This window comes from Parambassis ranga, chromosome 6 (assembly GCF_900634625.1).
Source record: "Parambassis ranga chromosome 6, fParRan2.1, whole genome shotgun sequence".
Lineage (NCBI taxonomy): Eukaryota > Metazoa > Chordata > Actinopteri > Ambassidae > Parambassis > Parambassis ranga.
Window position 1 is genome coordinate 6,478,667 of NC_041027.1, and position 20,682 is coordinate 6,499,348.

The 20,682-nt window shown below is 41.8% G+C and overlaps 1 protein-coding gene across 1 annotated transcript in view; it reads right to left on the reverse strand.

Annotated features, from left to right (window-relative positions):
- The window catches only part of abtb2b (ankyrin repeat and BTB (POZ) domain containing 2b), a 36,456-nt gene that overhangs the window by 13,275 nt on the left and 2,499 nt on the right, over positions 1-20,682 (reverse strand). Inside the window, exon 2 of the mRNA XM_028407674.1 lies at positions 417-566. Within this exon, the coding sequence (XP_028263475.1) occupies positions 417-566 (150 nt within the window). The remainder of the gene's footprint in view (positions 1-416; positions 567-20,682) is intronic.

Here is a 20,682-nt window from a genome sequence, read left to right on the forward strand (position 1 = left end):
GCCTCTGTGTTTACCAACCACTGTGTGAATCAATGTCTATAATGTCTAAAATCTCAATAAATCTGTCCAATAATTCAACAGAAAAAAAGTCCCATAGGACCTCTGATTTCTATAATTACATTAATCCAAGTACCAAATTTACGCTACCCATAACACACTTTGGCTGCAAGCAGACAGAATAATGATGAACATGAAAAAAACAATTCCACCACTTCCCAAAACAAAACCCCACTAACAAAAACATACAATTTTTTTCCTGTCACAACATTCTTTTATTTATCCTTTATCTTATAAATAATGGAAATTATCTTTGCAATAATAAAAAAAAAATGTGGGAAAATAAAAAAAATGCTCATATATAATATACTATATCTACTATATCTAGGACCACACAAACACACTCTTTGTGTACTCACTGAGTTCAGAGATGCTGCCCACACAGGTAGCCAGAAGGGACTGCTCCAGTGTCCTCAGCTCCAACTGGGCATAAGCATCCTCCCTGCTGTCCACAGACGTCTGCTGGTTCTCTGTGTAGGGACTGAAATGGGCTGGGAGAGACAGGACACCTACGGACACAAACACAGAAAGCGAATGGTATATAAATATTTTGAGATATTTAAAACAAACTTCCATAACTTCTGCAAACATCCTTCCACACTGCTCCCCACAGAAGTCCTAACACAATTGCTAGGAGTATTTACTTAGTGTTTTTGTAATCCTTGTAACATGTAACCCACACTGTTGGGGGCAAACAAACACAGGGGAAGGCGAGCCTCGCTTTCAACACGTTCAGAAAAATAAACAGAGCATACAGAGGCATCAGGCTAATGCAAACAATACAAATACACACAACATTAGACACAGTTTGAGGCTTCTCAGAAAGAAGTACAAAGAGATCAAGCTAAGATTTATTGTAACTGCTTGATGCCTAATCCTCTTACCTGCAGATATTATACAGAGGTTTATACAAATAAATACAATGAGGATAGCAAGGTAAGTGATAGATACAGACAGTCAGTATATCACTGAAAGTCCACTGATGTAGAAACTTGAGTTATAGATTTTATCATACTACTGAAAGCCAGCACTGTGAAAAGATTATTTCTTATACAAACAGTAAGATTTCGTGGCTATAAGACATCATTATGACATTCACTGTCATGTCTTTTGTGTGCAGCTAGGGTCAATCTAGGACATGTGTGGTATTTCCTCTTTGATGGACCCTCTGGAGACCCAGTCAGCCCAACCCAATCCACTCTGACCAACTGGATGTGTAATGTTAATTAGAAACATTAAAGTCAAATGGATATCAAATTAAAACGCTGTCACAGGAGTATGCCTCACCTTCGGTTGTGAAATCAGATACCAGACTAATTACAATAATTAATCACCAGGATTAATCTTTTGTTCTAAATGAGTAATTGCAGGCTAAGAGATACGATCACTCTTACATAACCTGAACATGCCATTCTGTTCTTTCACTGCTGTAGCTGTAGATGTTTCTGAGCAAAAAATGGGTAAAAGTAGTGACAAGTGAAGGTGAGGACACACTGTTCTGTTTTCTGCTACTTTAGTATCTCTATCTGCTGGCAGTTTACTCACACCTTGTCAGCCTGGAGAATGTGTTTGAGAACGAGGACGTGATTTAAAAAGCTAATGTGCATCTAATTAATCTGGATAAGCAGAGTTATCTGCCCAAGAGTTAACCTTTATTTTGGCATCACACTCAGAAGTGCAGCCTTCTGCCAAGCCAGGGGAAATGAGTGGAGGATGTCTGAGGATAGAAAAGGAGACATGGAAAGAGGAAGGAGGATCAGTGCAGGTTTGTGATTTATTTACAAAGCTCAGAGGAAAAAAAAAAACCCTATAATCTCAAACTCTCCCTACAGTCCCAAATGGGAAAAGATGGGCTACCATCCCTAAAATGACATTCCCATGTGCTTCCGGCTAGTTGTGTGCTCTCATTGGAATTGGAGGGGGTGCTGAAAGGAAAAACTGCTGATGAAAAATCCCATCATGTTACTCTGAAGTCTCTTCCTTTCAGTTCTCCATGCCAGCAAGAGTTGATGGTAGTTATAGTTGACTGTTGGGTGAATCGGGGGGTTATCTTTCCTAAGAATACAGCATTGTCTACAACTTCCTCAGCTTACACGAACCTGCATTTTTAATATAGATGTAAATAACCTTATTTTGCTTTATATTATAATAATTTCTGAATATAACTTAGATTGACAGTCAGTTTAAAGCACAGTGCTTCATAAATGAAAAACATATTGATAGAATTAAAACTATGTTCACTCCAGCAGAGTTGGGCTGCCAAAGAGAAACCTTGTCCCATACAGACTGTGTAACCCCATCTCTCTCACTCTCTCTCGTACTTTCCCTGCATGGTCTGACTTGTATAATATGTGCTGACTCCCATTTCCAACACAATGGAAACGGCTGCCTCCAGCAGAGTACTACATGCACGTCACACAAATATAACTCAGGCTTTAACACATCCCTGTTCACTAGTACCAACAAAAACACAACATTTCTTGCTCTATACTCTCATAAGCTGCCTCACTGTGAATTCACCACCATACTTTATGACACTATGGAGTCCATAAAGCCTTCAAACCTAGCAAAGAAATATTTTGAGGAAACCTAAGATACAGTACTAGCTCATGCTTTGATTTCTTGTTGAATAATCTTTAGGCTACAAGTAGTAGAGATAAAAACAAAATCTTTTCAAATAGTTTCAATCGTTACAACATATTTATTCAAAATGCTGGAGCAAATATTCACTCAGTGTTTCCCACAGTCCCACCCCATTGCTCGCCACACCGCCGAACCCCAGTCTGCGTCATTTGGGCCTGATGTAGGTCCGCAAGCCAAGCAAGGCCTGTCCCCTCCACCACTAATATCATGAGTACCAGCAGCTCCAGCTTGATGTGCATCTTCTCTCTCTGGCACTGGGAGAGGCAGAGGAGGGGATAAGAGCAGAAGCAGAAGAGATGAGGGGCTGAGGAGTTGTAGAGGTTTATTGGAAAGCAAGTGACTCATGCAGAAAGTGAGGAGCTGTGGGGAAAAGACAGGAATATCTGAGACTGTGAAGAGAGTGAGGCAGGGGAAGACAAGTGACACAAGGGATTCATTCTTTTGTGGCCATTATGGTTCCATTTCTGAGGCTGACCCTGCAAATGTCATGTGGGAATCTCTGCTGCAAATCACAGCTGAAATTTACCACAAAGCCTGTGGCAGTTCCCATCCTGTCCAAACTATCTCTCAAAGCCATTACAGCTCCTCCTAGCTTAGCCAAGCAATCACTCACAATGATGTTTGACATATACTGTCGAAAGAAGGTCAGAATTTTTTTGTTATGCTAAAAGGGCTGTCACTCTCAATTAAATATCTTTATGAGTCATTACATTAATAATGATGCTGTCAAACCAAACGTCAATGCTCAAATTTCAATCTCATTAGGAAATCAAATGTTTGAACTGTGACCTGCCAGTACAAAATGCCAAAATAAACCCCTCCCCCACTGCCCCGCATGCCTCGACTCACAGGCTCTTGTGAGAACTCGTGTTATCTCCCAATGTCACAATTTGTTCTCCTTGACTTCAAGCTTATGTTTTCAGCAGACATGCATACTTTGTTGCATTATTATGTTAGATATGTAGACTTTATTACTGTTACTCCTATCTCAGGACATTTGGGTTTAATAGGCCAGAAAAAAACAGCTCTAAATTCTCAGACCTCAGAATCTGTTCAGACCGCATGGTTTACAGGACTAAACTTCCATGAGTCAATGTTATAAACTATTTAATCATTTACATTTTATAGCTCATTATTCATAGCTCAGACTTCACTTAAGTCACTTCCTGTTTAACACACAGTAGAAAATAAAAAAATGTTTTCAGAGACAGACCTTGAAATGTTCTTTCAGTGTTGCCATATCCTATTTTAGTTTTTAATTAAATTTCTGTCCCCACCAGCTAAAGACCATAACTGATCTGTGTGTTAATTTGTTTTGTCTACCATAGTGTCTGGAGTGCGTGAAACACAGAACTGCATGCAAAAGCTTTGCACTATGCTCTCATCAAGCTGACAGAAAACTCTCAGGAGAGTGTGTATGTGCACACAAACACACAAGTGAACACCTGCCTTTCCTCCATTAACAGCCTCTTCATTCATTACAGGGTGGATGGAGTCAGGGAAAGGGGGCTTCAAAGCCACTTCCCCTGGCCAAGAAGGCGCTCTGATTTGGATCCAGTAGGCTATAAGCTTGTCCCTTTGTGAAGGCTGGGAAGGGTGCAGTCACACAATAGTACAGTGTTTGACAGGTCTGTCATTGGGTGTGTATCCCTCCCACAATCTCCTGAACTCCTCTTTCAGTGAGTATGTCTTTCACACAACAGAAGACACACACATATACATGCTTGTGCTTCATTTCTCTTCAGTGGAATCTATAAGCCAGATGTGATCCTTCACTCACAAGCCTGACCTCTTGTTTTCCACACATAAAGGCTCCACAACACCTGTTTTCCACACATCCAACCTCACCCACACACATTCTTCTCACTGTTTTAGACATTGAGTGCCATACACAGGTCTATTGTTGGAAGGCAGAGCAGGATATGCAAAAAGCTGACAGAGAACAATGTATAAAAACAGTTATATGAGCATGTATTTGTAGAACCAGAGGGATTAGGCTTGTTCAGCTACACTTACTGCAGGGTTTCAGCCTATAGAGTTAAAAATATCTACGTGTTTGCTTACTCTGCTGAACCCTCCTCACGATCCTCATCTAAACAGAATTTCAGTAGGACAGAGGGGCATTTAGAAATTAAAGTGGTGTAGTATGTGGGCTAAAAATAATCATTTGACAACCATACAAGTGTGTCTTTCAAAATACAAACTACCTATGTAGAGCCGGGAGACAGAGAAGCATTCATGAGCCAAAGCTCACAGTTAAAGTCCCAGCTTTGACTGAAGTGACTATTCACTGGAATCTTTGTGTTCCAATCATTATGTTTCTGATTTAAAGGGCATTAAAAGTTACAGATCTCTTTCTCACACAACTACACACATACACAGAGTGCCTGTCAAAGCCTGGTAAATCTGTGACATAGACAAGTGAATTGGGGTCTGGTCAACATCCTCCTGACACCTCTGGTGACCCCTGGCTGGAAGGGGCCACGGGTCAGAGCTGGTGCTCAGCTGGGGCTAAAAGAGGAAGTAACCTTATCAGCTGTGTAAAAGGGGGCTTTCCTGAGTCACTGAGTTAGAACACCCACACACACCATTACTCATTGATATGAACCAAGTTAAAACTGAAATATAACGGTATAAACGGTTTCTGGTGCTGGCTGTTGAGCTTGAAAAATGTTTTCTAGAAAGTAAATATAAGGCTTGGACAAAACCATAAAACTATGAATTGTTCTTCCTGACATTAGACCAAAAACAGAGCTGGACCTGCCCACCAGCCCACAGCAAATCTCTCAGAAAGCAAGGACTACCGTGACCAGCTGTAGTCCAAGAGGGTGGAGTTGCAGTCTGTCTGTGGGACAAGAGACTTGGTAGAGATGCGGCTTAATGACACCGAGGCCCACCACAACAGGGAGAGGCTAGCTGATTAGCTGAAACTGAACCTAAAAATAAAATACTTATAGAATCTTTAAGAAATATAAAGTTGGTTACCAAAACCACAAGCTACCACCAATTTCTATGACCGTATGGAAAATCAAGCAGGATGGAGCTACGTAAACGAGTCTTCAGTAAATCTGAGGTGCTCAAAGTCATGCACACAGGCCACAATAAGTGGTTCCAACAGGGCAACAATGACTGGTGAGCTGTAAATGTGGTAAGCAATAACATGCCCCCCCCCCCCCCCCCAAAAAAAAAAAAAAAAAAAAAAACACACACACATTAGGGCTGGTTCTAGTTTCCCACAGCCCTGAAAAATATTGCCATAAGCTCTACAGAACTAACCCTAATCCTAAACATGACTTCAGATTTCTCTCCTTATCCTTTCTCCTTCCTTTACCCTCTCTAATCACCATGTTTTATATTTTACATTCCAGGCCAACTGCAGTGCCCGTGGCCATCTTGTCTATTACAACAATCCTGTTCTCCACATGTGACACCACTTCACACAGTGTGCAACAAAGGGGCAATATGGCTCCATTATCGCATGACATAGTTTTATAGGTTTCACTGTCTTATAGTACAGTGCTGGGGCTGGAAATGCACTCTATGTATCTAGAGGCTAGAGTTCTTTAATGACACAGGATGACAGGCACTACACATCCACACAAACATCTAACCTCAATTCCACCCTCTCATAATTGAATCCACGTTTAGTATTCAACTTACGTCACCATCCTAAACACTGCCAGGATGTGAGGGGCTTGACAAATAAAAACACAGGAAAAGAGTGCAAAATATGACAGCAGCAATTTAACGTAACAACTCTCATTAATGTCACATCACAGGTTGTTTTATCTGCCCATCTTAAACAGTAATAGTTAACCTCCACTTACATGAACAAGCCTCTATTCAGTCCTCAACAAATCACACTATGGGCAGCAAGCTAGACATCAAGGTACAAAGTAGTGTGTGTGTGTGTGTGTGTGTGTGTGTGTGTGTGTGTGTTTGCCCTAATTGCTTTTTTTCCTCTCTGTGTGATCAGCTCATTTTCTCTTCAGAGCGAGAACAGAGAGCCAGTCAGTTTGGATGGTAGACAACATGCCTATTGATGAGAGGCCTAAACCTGAACCTGAACCTGACCCTCTGTAGCACATGCAAACACACACTAAAAAAAAATCACTGAACTGAACTGAGTCAGGTTTATACTTTTACCAGATCTCACTTTTTAGTGATTCAGCTGTCAGATTTTTACGTGGGAATGTACTTGGACCACAAACTGGACTGGAGGAAAAATGTGGACACTGTTTATAGGAAGGGCCAGAGTCGCCTCTACTTTCTGAGGCAGCTGAGGTCCTTCAACATCTGCAGGACGATGCTTAGGATGTTCTATGAGTCTGTGGTGGCCGGTGCCATCATTTATGCTGTTGTGAGGGTGAGAGACATAAACAGACTCAACAGAATCATCAGGAAGGCCGGCCATGTTGTAGGTGAGGACCTGGACTCTCTGACAGAGGTGTATCAGAGGAGGATGTTGTCCAAAATAAAGACCATACTGGACTGTCCCTCTCACCCGCTCCATACTGTGCTGACCAGCTACAGGAGCTCATTCAGCAACAGACTCCGACTCCCACGATGCACCACTGAGAGACACAGGAAGTCATTCCTGCCTGTCTCAATCAAACTACTGAACTACTCTGAACTGTAACAGTCACTCAGACACTGTACATTCATACTGGTACATTCATGTCATGCTCTTTACTATGTAAAGGGTTTTATACAATAGTAAATTTCATCTTTCAATTTATCTATAATAAAGTAATTCTGATGTGTGCTGTGACAAATGTTAGAAACAACACACCCAAAGACTGACTGTTAACATCCATCCATATCTTCTAATAATTTAGAGCTGAGCATTAGTCAGGTCACTGATAACCTATCATGCTATGACACCTCTAAAACTAAACATCAAGATAAACACTGAAATAAACCATGATAAACCATGACCCCTCCGACACAAACACATGTGGCACTGTTTCATTATCACTTAAACCCCTGCCTGACTATAAAAAGCACACTGTGACTCACAAATTAGATTAGAAATTTTCAGCACCGGAAATCATTTTTTACACTGTTAATTGAGCATTCACACATTAGCCTAGACATTCATTAATGCACATTATTGCCAAGCAGTGTCCACACACAGACCAAGGTACTTCACTTTAAAAAGCTCAAGGACATAAACACAGAACCAAATCCTTTCCAACTAGAAACTTTTCTTCTTCTGCTGCAGCATGGTTCTCACAGTCTAACTAGCGGTTTTGATAGAGAGACTTAGGAGTCTGACGTTTCAAAGAAAGGGATCCAAATTCCCCCTAGTAAATCTAAAGCAGCTTTCTGCTGATTAACATTCCGGGTTGGGCTGGGTAGAGAGAGTAAAATCATGACGCAAAACACAGTGAGTCAAACTTGGGGGAAAAAAACCAGCGTGGGGAGGAGGGCGGTGGTGCATGGATTATGATTTGGATTGGTGGTCCACTCAGGCTTTCAATCACTCCTTTCCTCCTTTAGCCTACTTTCTTGCTCACTCTTAAACTAAACCTTTAGGCTCACAGGAGAGTGGAAAAGCAGCTCAGGAAAAGAAAAGACCAACCCTGTTTGGGCAGTCTGGCAGTCATATAAACAAATGTGTTGTACAGTTGCATCAGCATAGTGCTAATTACTGAGATTCTGTCTTAGTAAGTAATCATAACAGATAAATATTTTCTTATTAAAATGATGAGTGGGGAAAATGTAGTCACAAAAAGTGCAACTACTAAAGCAACTTGAGTCAAGGCACTTATTAACTTTCCATGTCTGTCTACAGACTTTTTAAGTGATTAAAACCTGCACAGTCAACTCAATAAACATGAGAGACTATATTGTCTTTTAGAGACTGAAAACTATTTGTAGAGCAATGTTGCATTAACCTTCTTGACAAGCCAATTAAACTTGCATTATGAAAGAACAAGCCACAGACTCATTCCATCCCATTATAGCCTGTCATGGGTAAGATAAACAGAGAAGATGAGTGTGCATTATTTTATAGACATTACAACTCAGCAGCACAGAATGTGCACAGCAGAGCTTTGTTCAAAAGGCCAACAGTTCTTTGTGTGTAGTAATGAGTAGGGCTGGTCCCTTTGTGCAGGCCATTGTTGAGAACACTGTAGAAGACAGATGAGAGAGGTGGATGCTATAGGAAAGGATGCAGGATGGCCATAACACTGGATGGATAGTGTGGGCAGAGCGCCTTATGTTATTAGCTGGGAAATCAATGCCACTGATGGAACATGTATAAAAGCCACGTACTGAAAATAAATCAGTGGACCACCCAACCTTGGACACATGATGACGTTCTGACAAATGTCCCTGCTGCAGTCTGGCCACACACATATCAGCATATAAAAAAATAAGGTTATGTGCTGAGGTGTCATCAATAGCACAAATCATGTGGCCATGTGTCCGTCTTGGGGATGACAGCAGAACACAGAGTGAAGCTCTAAATAGTCGGTGTCTGTGTGACCTGGGTGTGTTGGGGACCTGCAGGGCGTGTCAAGATGTCCACCTCTTTAGCAGTAGGCAGTAAAATACCTTTAACCAGACCAGTCACTTCATTCAAGTGGCTGTATGACCCATCTGACACCCACAGCGCTTTACAGCTCACCTCTGACCCCCACACACCCCTCAACCATACACAGAACATAGAGGGTGTGTCCACACCTCAAAAGAATCCCACTTAAAAGGACCATCCTCTAATGCATTTATGTCATCTCTTGACCTCCGACTCCTCACATCCACAAAGCAACAGTCACACACACAAAGTCACACATTCAGGCCACAATTTTATGCATCCATGGGCTGACAAGCACCCATGTGGTGGTCAGCACTTAAGTTAAACAAAGCCTTATTGTGTCTGTATCATCCCTACACATATACACAGAAGACATCCAAAACACAATGGTGTGAGACTGGAGGTTACGGCCTTCCCACTGGACAAATCAGTTGAACTGAAAGATTTTTTGTGTTTGTTGAATCTCATCATCACATTAACGTCACCCTTAATTGCACATTCATGCACCAAACTATTGTGATCTTCAAACATAGTTATTCTGCTACAATACAAACCACTCCCCTCAAGGGTGTGTCTGCAGCTTCTTCTCTCCAGGGGGCACCTGCTCACACATTCCTCAGCCACAAGCTTGGCAGTAACACAAATAAAGTTGTGGGAGGTGAACATGTGTGTGCATATGTACAAGGGGTAGCGTTTACAGTGTGTTCCCAGCTGTTACTTCTGCAGGTGCTACTGGCAGCTTGACTCAGTGTATGTCACTTAAATGCTGTATAAAGTCATTTTAACTGCTACCTACACGTTTAATCTGTGTAGTGAGTTTTAACATGCCTGTCTGACACTGTTCTTCTTTAAGTGTGTGTGTGTATGTGTGGGTACTGATGTGTAATACTGGTCATAAGAGGCTCCAGTTCCAGGGGTCCCAGTGGACCACCCACTGAAGCCCTCTCCTTAAAGTAGCAGATGGAAAAAGACATGGGGAGATATCACTTTAGGAGAGAGACTGAGGAATTTATCAACTTCTGCTCCTGACTATCCTGCCACACTTCCTTTAACTACAAAACCAGAGGACTTTAACAAACAGTCACTACAAGAAGTACAAGACATGTAGAAACCAAAAGCAATTTGCCTTTTTAAGTGCTTAGGAAGCAAAGCAATCCTCACAAGTGTGTATAGTGTGTGTGAGTTAATACATCTCTTCCTGAGTAAAGAGGAAGACCCGGTCACCTCACTTTAACTGACGTTCCCACAGTTCTACCCAAAGCCACAATGGCTAAATAATAGCTGACAGACTTTTAGCCCGTCCCAACACACATGCACACAGAAACTGACCCCCTGGCACACATATATATGAATTTTAGACTGGCCGTGTGTTTAAATTAATAAATCGTGGCAGGAAGCAAAAGATAAATCATCATGAATGGCACTTCTCGAATGAGATTTGGTTACAATGTGAACAGAATGAGAGAATAAGAGAGTCTGGAAAAGTTCCCAGATTGTTGTACAGTAAACCCACTCAGACTTGTAATATGTGCTGAGTGTCAGGCTCTAACCGCCATGGGTATTGTTAGTAAATCATGACTAGTGAGAGGTGCTAGCCACATCCTGACCACACACACAAAACACACAAACCCCTCTACCCTTCCCAGAGCGACCTGATTGCCCAGCAGGCTCTTTAAAAAAAGAGAGGTGTGTGTGGGTGTGGGAGTGTTTCAAAGGAATGTTTGTGTGTAACAAATCGGGGGAAGAGGACTGTTCTTGCACACAGCTCTAATGCAAACAGTGACAAATCTGTTTTCATTTTCCTTTTCCGAGTGAAGAGTCTGTCTGTGTGTGATGATGACAGCTGAGCATGTGAGCAAGCCCTGACAGTCTTCATCAGTTACTGACTAACACATTTGTACCTTGTCTGACAGGTTTTCACTCGGAAAAATCTCAGTTTTCTGCCCCATTTTTTTAATCCTTCCTCCAACTTTTACTTCTTATACTTCCTGACTCATTCCAAGAAAAACAACAAACCCTGCTTTGCCCACTCGGGAAACCCCATAACCACGAATGGCTAGACAGACAGAAGGAGAGGCTCATGGGATATTTCATTCAACTGCTTGCCAAATGTTCAGAGCTGGGGTTTGGACTACCCAAAGCAATGGGCTCCAAACATATACATACACACACTTTGTTTCCCAACTCTTGGACAACTCCCATCTCCACTTTCAGCATCTGTAGTCCCAGAAGGGCTGTTGAAAACTGCAGAGTGATAATTAACTATATTTCACCTTTTGCCACATGAGAATGAGCATACAGCATAACAACAATGGGAATGACCTGTGAGGTATTGTGAGAGAAGCAATTTGGCATCAAATAGTGATGATATAAGAAGGAAACAGGAGAAAAAAGGACACATTTAGTCTCCTGCTGAAAACCAGAGTGAACACAGCAGCCATCCTCCCAACAATTTTTATACCAAGAGATTATTGGGCACATTTAAAATTGAGCCTCCTGATGCATGTGGATATAATGATGCCTTCCCCAGCCATTGTCTCTGCGCAGCAGGTTCTCAGGAGCCTGACTGCAACAGCAGCCGTTTGCGGGAAGTCTCTGGCTGACCTACCAACAGAGGGGACCTGGCAAAAGAGACGACTGCTGAGACAGAAGGAAGGAAAAATGAAAAGAAAAGCAAAATATGGGAACAGAAACGTTGGAGAGGTGAGTCTTTCCCTGATTCAATTTTCAGACTGTGGTGACAGAAACCAGCTTGCAGATATGGATGAATTCACACATGACAAAGACAGCCCAAGAAAAGAGCCTCAGAGTGTTGGATGGAGAGTTGCATGCAAATATGCACAAGCAAGAGCACGAATAGCAGTTGACCTCACCATGCCAGTCAGCTAACTGCTGATCTCACCACTCTACCAGCACAAGTTGGTCAGAGGGTAATTATGGCTCTCAGAGTAGAAGTATACAAGAGCCAATCACTTGCTCTGTGTTTTTCCTCTCGGTCCTATCATTCCTTTGTTGTGTTCTGTGTGTGATTCTCTCAGAGAAACATAAGATACATTACCTTTACTTTTGACACATATCATAGACTAGGTCTGCACATGTTCACCAGATTTATAACACTCCTCTCTGCCGATGAAGTTAAACTTTTACAACCCTGTAAAAGTCCATGATGTGTACAGTTCAAACAAACCTCTATCATTCGCTTGCTGCATTAGACATACTAAATATAATATTCTTGTCTTGTGGCTCCCTCAGAAGGAGGGTGTTGTTTCAAGACCTGTGTCTGGCACACAGTTAGCAGGAAAAGAGATGCTGAATAAAGGAGGAGGAGGAGGGGCAGGGGAGCAGAGGGAGATGGAGCTCTACAGGGTCACAACAAGGACAGGGGCCTCAACCTCAAGTCTCTCCCTGTGTGATACTGGAGATGAGAGCTATCCATACAGACATAGTGAATGTAAAGAATCTGTTTTTATTTCCTCACAGATATTCTAATGTGGTTAAGAGGTACAAGCTGTCACACCTCCAACCAAGAAAAAAAAACACCACATGCTGATAGTGTGAATTCCTTTCCATCTCTGTCTCCACACTTGCTACTTATCAGTCTGTCTCTTACTCAAGTGTTTTTAATTTCTCTGTAAGTGTGTAGTCATGTTCTGTGAGTGTTATCTTTGTCTATTCAGCCAGCAGGATAGAGTCACAATGTTATCAGACTCACAGATAGAAAAAGCATCAGGACATCGCCTCCCTCTGTCTTCACATGCCTCTCAGTCAGCTGCACATGCTCCATTGTTACTCTGGCACCAGCCTGCCTGTGCTTTGGATCCTGTTTGTAGACCTTGTGTCAAAACAAAGCCTTTAAGCATAAAAGCACAAGTTTTTGAAATGTTTGTATGTAACCACCTCACAGTAAACACACTGGCTGGGACTCAGCTGACTGGTGGGGTAGGCGTTGCATTATTTATGACTTGCTGGCCCTGGGGCTGACTCCCTCCCCAATGAACACACTAAACTCCTCACACATCTGCCTCATGCAACTCCATCATGTAGACACACATGCCCCGTTTTAACACCTGACTGAAGGAAGGGTCCTTACACAATGGACAGACAATGTCCTATAGACAAAGCATTTAATTGTTGGTCCTTTTGCTTTACTGGCAGAGAATTGTGATAATCTTTCCAGCTCCACATCTTCCTCCTCTTTGACCTCTGTCAGTGAGTGCTTGGCTGTGTCTTACACTATACTGTCAGGCTGCCTTCAAACATGATCTAATGCAAGTAATGAGAAGGTCTGTTCAGTAGAGTCACACGTGTCTATAAATGTTTAGTAATCCCATAGTGTTTACCTAGTGTTAGTCAAGTTTGAGTAACATTGGTATTGCGACTGTTTAATGGAGGCTGTTTTTATGTCTGAAGAGATGAAGAAGAGAGAAACTGAGAGATATTGAGGGGTACTGTGTGCCTGGGTGAAGTCATGCTGTCTGAGTGACTTCCTCTGCCGCCTCCATGTGCAAAGGCAAAGACACAAGATATTATTAGTACACAACTAGGCTACAGAATTAATTTTTAATTATTTTTTTTTAAGTTTGAGACAAAACAAGAAAACCATATGCAATCATCTACTGGAAAGAAGCATCATCTTCACAAATATTTATCTGTTTGAGTTCCATTTCGCTGAACAAGGCATCCTTTCATCCGTGTGAAATTCCACCACATACCATGCTACTCCCTCTTCTATCTTCTCCCTCCACCCATTTAAAGCTCAATAGGCAGATTATATCGATGCTGGAGAGGAAACTTGGCCTCATATTGCCAGAGTGTATTATGTCCAGCACTATCTGTGACCCTGCAGTGACACACAGATGGCCAACACAGCACAGAGAAAGACAGAGAGAGGGGAGGCCAACAGAGAGAGACACACAGCAGATGTGGCTGAACAGACTCAGTCCACTTGTTCACAGAGCACATCCAAACACAAAGTTGAACACATACTTACATGAACATGAGCCCACACATTGCACACACAGTTATACAGATGTGTCCCAAATTAGTGGGGTCATTCCCAAAGACATGTATCCTCTACAGACATGCAGGCACAAGTGCAAAAGTAGTATGCCTGAGTTTGTTTACTCCAGCAGCAATACACATGGGCAGCCAAGCTGTATAAAAACAGACACAAGCCCAAACAAAATCCAAAGGTATTTTCAAATAAAATGCATATACATAGTGATTATGTGTACTAATCACTATGTATATAGTAAACTGTGGAAACCCAAGCCAGATTAACCCCACGATGACCTACATTCTGACCTATACATTGACTAAAATGTTTATACTCGTGCACACCCAACTCTGAAAGTCCAGTGTATGTAGGGCTCTAGTCACACCTCCATCCTGTCAACTCTCTAACAGTACACATCTTTTCTGGTTACCTTTGGGACTCAAACGGTTTATTTTCATTTCCAGGAAGGCGTGGATGTGCTGTGCAGATCGTATCGACAGAAAGAGACTACAGACGACGGCAGAGGGTGTCCTGTCTTGACAGAGTCTGTTTTCCTGTGCCCACATGTGTTCTCCATATGCCCCTCTAAATGTGCTCCTTCCCTCCACTAACCACAAGGGAATTCCAGGAAGCCTTACTGTACATGGTTTTTGGTCTAAATATGCTGTGTGTATGCCACTGTGGCTCTTTTAATCACCACATGTCTATGTGGAGGACCTTGACCCAACAGGTGATGTTTAGTTGTTATTTTTTTTTCTTTTGTTTTTTTTTGAGGAGGTGGCAACGGATACACGGCTGCAAATGGAACGCAAAAATTCTGATCTTGTAAAAGATACAAGAAAAGAAGACAGATGAACACACAAAGTTCGAAAGCTGAGGGCTAGAAGCAGAGATTGTAATCAATGTGGGTATAGAGGTAATGCACCCACCAAAATTTCAAGAGCATAATTTTACAAAGAGGAGAAAAAGTTTCAAACATATTGTTCTAAAATGACTGCTGCCCACAGCAGTCTGGTTATCAGCATAAAATGGGACCGAGCTCCGTGCCCTGTGATGTGGGCAAAAAAAGTGGTCCAAACAAGCTGCTGTGCCTCTATGTTTACATACGTGTTGTTACTGATGAAGCTGCAGGCTTGACACACAAACAAACACATTCCAGGCCAGACAGCTGAGAGGGGGGTGGGTGGTAAGAGAAAGACAAAAAAAGAGATTGGGTATCACCCCTATTTACTCAATGGAAATACACTGCACCCATTCCTGATACTAATCAATGGTTCCTTTAAAAAACAATACAAAAGTCACTCTTCCTTGTACTTTTATTTCAAACAGAACAGGGTGTCCTTTCTGTGTTAACTGTCAGTACTTTTCAAAGTACAAACCATCAAGTCAAAGGACAAAGACAGAGATCACAGGAGAAAGACAGAAATGCACAATATCAAAGCAAAATTATGCAGAAGCAACTCTGTGATGGTCTAATTTATGCTGTGTGTATAAGTTAATGTGTCAAAATGGGCACTTTGCCCAGCTGGCACCAATACCAACAAGTCTGGCATAAAAGCTGCAACTTCTTCATGTCTTATTCACTCCTTTCATCTAATGTCTCTATCCCACATCTCCCTCTGGAAAATCGGCTGGCTGTTTAGGGAGGTGAAAAACTCTTCAAAACATTATGCAAGATTTGAAGTACTGCTCGACCCATATGAGGTGATGTGTGAGGCTGGTCCTGTCACTCTTATTGTCACCAGGAGGTATTAAAAGTATAGCTTATTTCTATGACATACTATTAATATAATGAGAAACCTAGGAACTTCACAGTAGAAGCAGGGGGAAAGTCCCTAACAGGAAGTCTTTGTCAACTGAAATTGTTTGCGTATTCATTCCTTTATACACCTACGGACATCGTCTAGTCAAAAAAAGTGTCTTCTTTTCCTGCTTTGCCACTTCAGGTCAATATTTTAGGTATTTTCTAACACTAAGAGTCATTATTCTAAAAATAAGGTAAGACTATGCATGTACAACCATAAGTCTACAAGACAGTGTGTTAGCTTTTCCAGTGCTATATATCGGTGCTGTGCCATTCAGCCTCCACACACTGCCTTCTCTGACTTTGCTGGACAAAGAGGTCACTGACAGCATCACAAAAAGCTCTCTCTTTCAGCTCGTTTACAAAAACAACAGTTTAGACTTAAAAGGAAAGAAATAACACTCCCTTTCCTAGCTTAGACGAAGAATATCCAAAAGAAGCAATGTCCTTTTTTTTCACATCCCTTCCTTTGGCACACATACGTGCCTGCATAGACTGGAACAATCCTGCACACACAAACTCTTCCTCAGCTGCAGAGATTTGGCTTTAACTAACCTGGCCAAATCCTTTGGACTCAAACAGAATTCATCAGAGATCACAGCAAGGGGTTTTTATATCCAATCCCATGTCACACAAATCTGTTTCCACTTAAAACTGTACACTCCCTGATCCCCTTCCCTGCTGTCTCCCTACTGCTCTCCCAGTCAGACCCATCTGATCAGTTTGTGTGTAATTAAATATTACAACCAAATCACCCACAAAATGGTTCTGTATCGACTACAGTGGCTGGCTTGAGGACACGTGCACAGAACTGATGCATGCCAGCTATTGCCTATTAGCAATTAGATTGGTTGGCAATTGATTTTTTTCAGATTATTTTGTGGGGGTTTGTGGTTTGACACAGAATCAGAGAAATATTCAAAGTTTACACTTTGTGAGATCTGTGAATTTAACCAATGTTAAAAAGCAAGGCAGAACTGATCCGCACTGCCACAGAATAAACCAAATTAGAGAATGAATGGAGCACTGTTTATGTCTCATTTTGTAAAACATAGCACTTAATCAAACCATGTCCGAGTTAAATTTGAAAGGGTGGTTTGGTTGTAAGATAATTCTTCTTACAGTGATTACATTCTGTTTATATCAGGGGTCTCTGGGATAAAAGACTGTATCAAACAGCCTGTTTGGTCTTTTCTGCATAAAAATAAAAAAAATACTACACTGTTATTTTTGACCTGAACATTAAAAAGAGACAATATCACCTAACAAATCATTCATATTTGCTTCAGGATATTGGCTTTTCCACTCAATATTACATAAAGGTCAGACATGCCTGCCTTCTCTGCTGCTACATGTAGATCAGTAGGGCACTCAAAAAGCAGCAGAAATGGAAAAAAAGTCCTTGATATATTTTTTTCTCTGATTCTCAGGTGACAATTTCTCTTGTAGTTTAGCTCATCATTTCTTATCTTGCCATTCTACCACCTTTCCCTTTTAGCTTACAGTGACCAAGGTCAACATGATCTAAAGACATATGACCATTCATTGGCATACAGTGCAGTATTTTATGTCAATCATCCTACAAAAGCAGACCATTTCTTCTGCATGCATGGTTACAAGAAGATGATGAGCCAGACACAGGTGTGTGTGGCTGTACTGTCACAGAGCCACACTTCTTGCTGGGACGATGTGATGCACTGTGGTTCCTTTAAAACCGCTACCATTCAGGCAGTGCAGGAAACTGTCTAGTCTAAGATTCCAACCATCTTCCAGCCAGTCATCCTGCTTCCCTCATTAGCTACCCGGGCTGCAACCTCAACTGGCCACGCGGAACAGATTCCCTCGAGAGCCATAGCCATGAGTCCGTGGTAATGTATGTGACACACCTCACATACACATTTTCCAGTGTAAACAAGTTCAATATCAATCAGAATCTCCTGTTCTCTGTGGAGAACTACTGCTCTTCAAGACTGCAATTAGAAAGCCTAAATCAAGATGCAAACGCATAAATGCTTTTAAGTCTGCAGTCACTATTTCTGAGTAGCTGTTTATGTCCCATGGCCCTTTTTTCCCCTTCGATATCTGTCATCCCCATCTCTCAATGCTTCCTCACAATCAGCACTTCACTGTAAACAGAGTTAAGAAGCATACTGCTGAAACATTATAGGAGGAGCATAGCTGGTAATCAAAATACTGACTGTAAAGGTTCAAAAAAAATTACAAGTAAACACCCACCGTAACAAACAGCAGATGTCACAATCTGTTATGATTAGTTGATTTGATTGTCATTAAAATCACATACTAAATAAGCTGCTTCAGAAGATGACACATCAATGGAGGCTTCCAGAATCCATGTAGCAATAACCAGACAAATCGTTTGTGGTATTATATCTGTGAAAGCATTACTCATGGTTTTCCAAGAATGGCCAGTACCCACAAAAGAATATGTAAGCACCCACAGATGAGCCCATTGAAGCACATGTGCACACCAGCAGTCTAATGGGTCAGTGTTTTTACAGCTGGGACTAGACAAGAAGCCAGTGCAAACAGTGACATGGGCCATAACTTTGTGTCTCTGTGTGTGTGTGTAGCCTGGGGTGGTACATATGCACCCACAAAAAACACTCTCACACTATAAACTATAAACACAACCTAGTGTTAGGTAAAAGATTAACCTTAAAGCTATCTGATTCATTGTCTTAACTATTTAAACACTGGCCTGCTGACAGTGTCCACATGGGTAATCTACATTAATCTGTATGGTTTTTTAGATAATGCAAGTTTGTTGTTAAAGCCCAGCCACATTTCCAGCATGCTTAACACTTAAGTATGAACTCAAGGTTGTTTCACCATAATATTAATGTCCTCATATGTTCTCCAAAGCTGTATTTGATCCTGCTCCAGGTTTGTGGAACAGGGAGTGTATTTTCAGAGTGCTGGTTTCCCCATCTGCGTGACCACAGTGCTGGGCTGCTCTCCCTGCATCTTTCTGCCCACTGTTCCCACGCCTCTTTCTGGGCTAAATACATATTTAGGGAAATACTGAGCAGCAAATCATATGGTCTGTCAGTGCACCCCAAACCCATTACTAGCAGACTTTTTACTACCTTTACAGAGCTGAAAACTGAATTCAGCTTGTTGTTAGTACTGGACCAAATCTACATTTATCTCTCCAGGTACATTACTTTGAGCATGAATGCTCTCTTTCACCAAGTGCGTGCTTCAGATTTATACTGCTGGCCACTGTAAAAGTTCAAGTGAGCTGGATTTAAAAGCCAACCTCAAGAACTATCGCCCCTCCGGTCACAAGTTTGTTTAACTTTAACATTAGTGATACAACAACCTAAAAACAACTACTAAAAAGTCCCAATAATGACTGAATAGAGCTCTACTTGGACAAAATTGTCCTGCCAGACCAGATATCAGACATTTGTGTGCCCATCATAAAAATCAATACTTTCATAGCCACTTCCACTGTCCATTAGTGGAGACTACTATGCTGCACTTTAAAGTGCCCAAACTGTACTATCAATACAAATTACACCAGGAGGGCTCACTCATGCTATTTCCTTGTGAGGAGAAATGAATGACAAATGGATTCTTCTGTGTAGTGGTATTGTGTATTGAGTGCAACCAGTGCAGTGGAGCCATTTGAACACATGCAAAACAGACTAAATTGGTTTCAGGGTCTGTGTGCATGTGAATGCACAAGTAATGAATAAGATCCTGGCACATCACAACGGGGTTCCTCTAATGCACTCTCTGTAGACCAGAAAAAAATAAACAGATAAAGATGAAGTGGACGTGAAAGCAATGGCAAAGTACAAAAAAAAAGAGAGAGACTGAGCATGAGAGGGCAAGAGTGGAGGAGGGAGGGGGAGAGTTTTCAGTTTTGTTATTGGAGCCGTAGAAGTCATTTCTGACTTAAAGAGTTCCAGATGTTGGTCAGCCTCTGAGAAAGAGAAAGTCGAATAAGACAAGCAGAAATCAAGTGAGAGGGAGGAGTTTTATCAGACTGTGCCATTCTATATGATCAGAGGTATACACTTCCATTCTGGTCTGAGGTTTGAGAGGGGGAAATGGAACGTTGCTATATGTTAGGAAGTGGGGGGTGGGGGGGCATCTGGAGCAGGGGGTTGCTGAAAGCCAGTTTCAGGGTGTGGGGTGTCAGGTGGTAAGGTGGTAGAGGGGGTATGTGGCTTCTACAACCCCATCCAGGGCCTATAAAAAGCCAGGGTGGTCAGAATAATGGTCTGTTGTTATTACACACACACACTGCTCTTTCTCAAAACCAATGACTAAACTCACCAAAATAGGCCAGTCAAAAGCCGACCAAAAGACATCTGGTTAAATGCTGGGACAAAAGCTGCTCTTTAACTTATTTTCCAATGAAATAGCTCCAACTCAAACACATGGCCAGATAACAGGCAAGTCCAGTGCAGTGCATTGTTTTTAGCACTTGCAGGCTTAGATGAAGTGGATGTGATGATGAAACCGGTGGAAGCTGCCTAAAATGCATGCATGTGCAAGTACTGTCTGTTAAATACTGATTGATTGCAGAAAGTTGGGATGGTCACAGCTCACATGCAAGCCATACTTGCACAAAAAGGTGCTTCTGCATGATAACGTATTAACTTA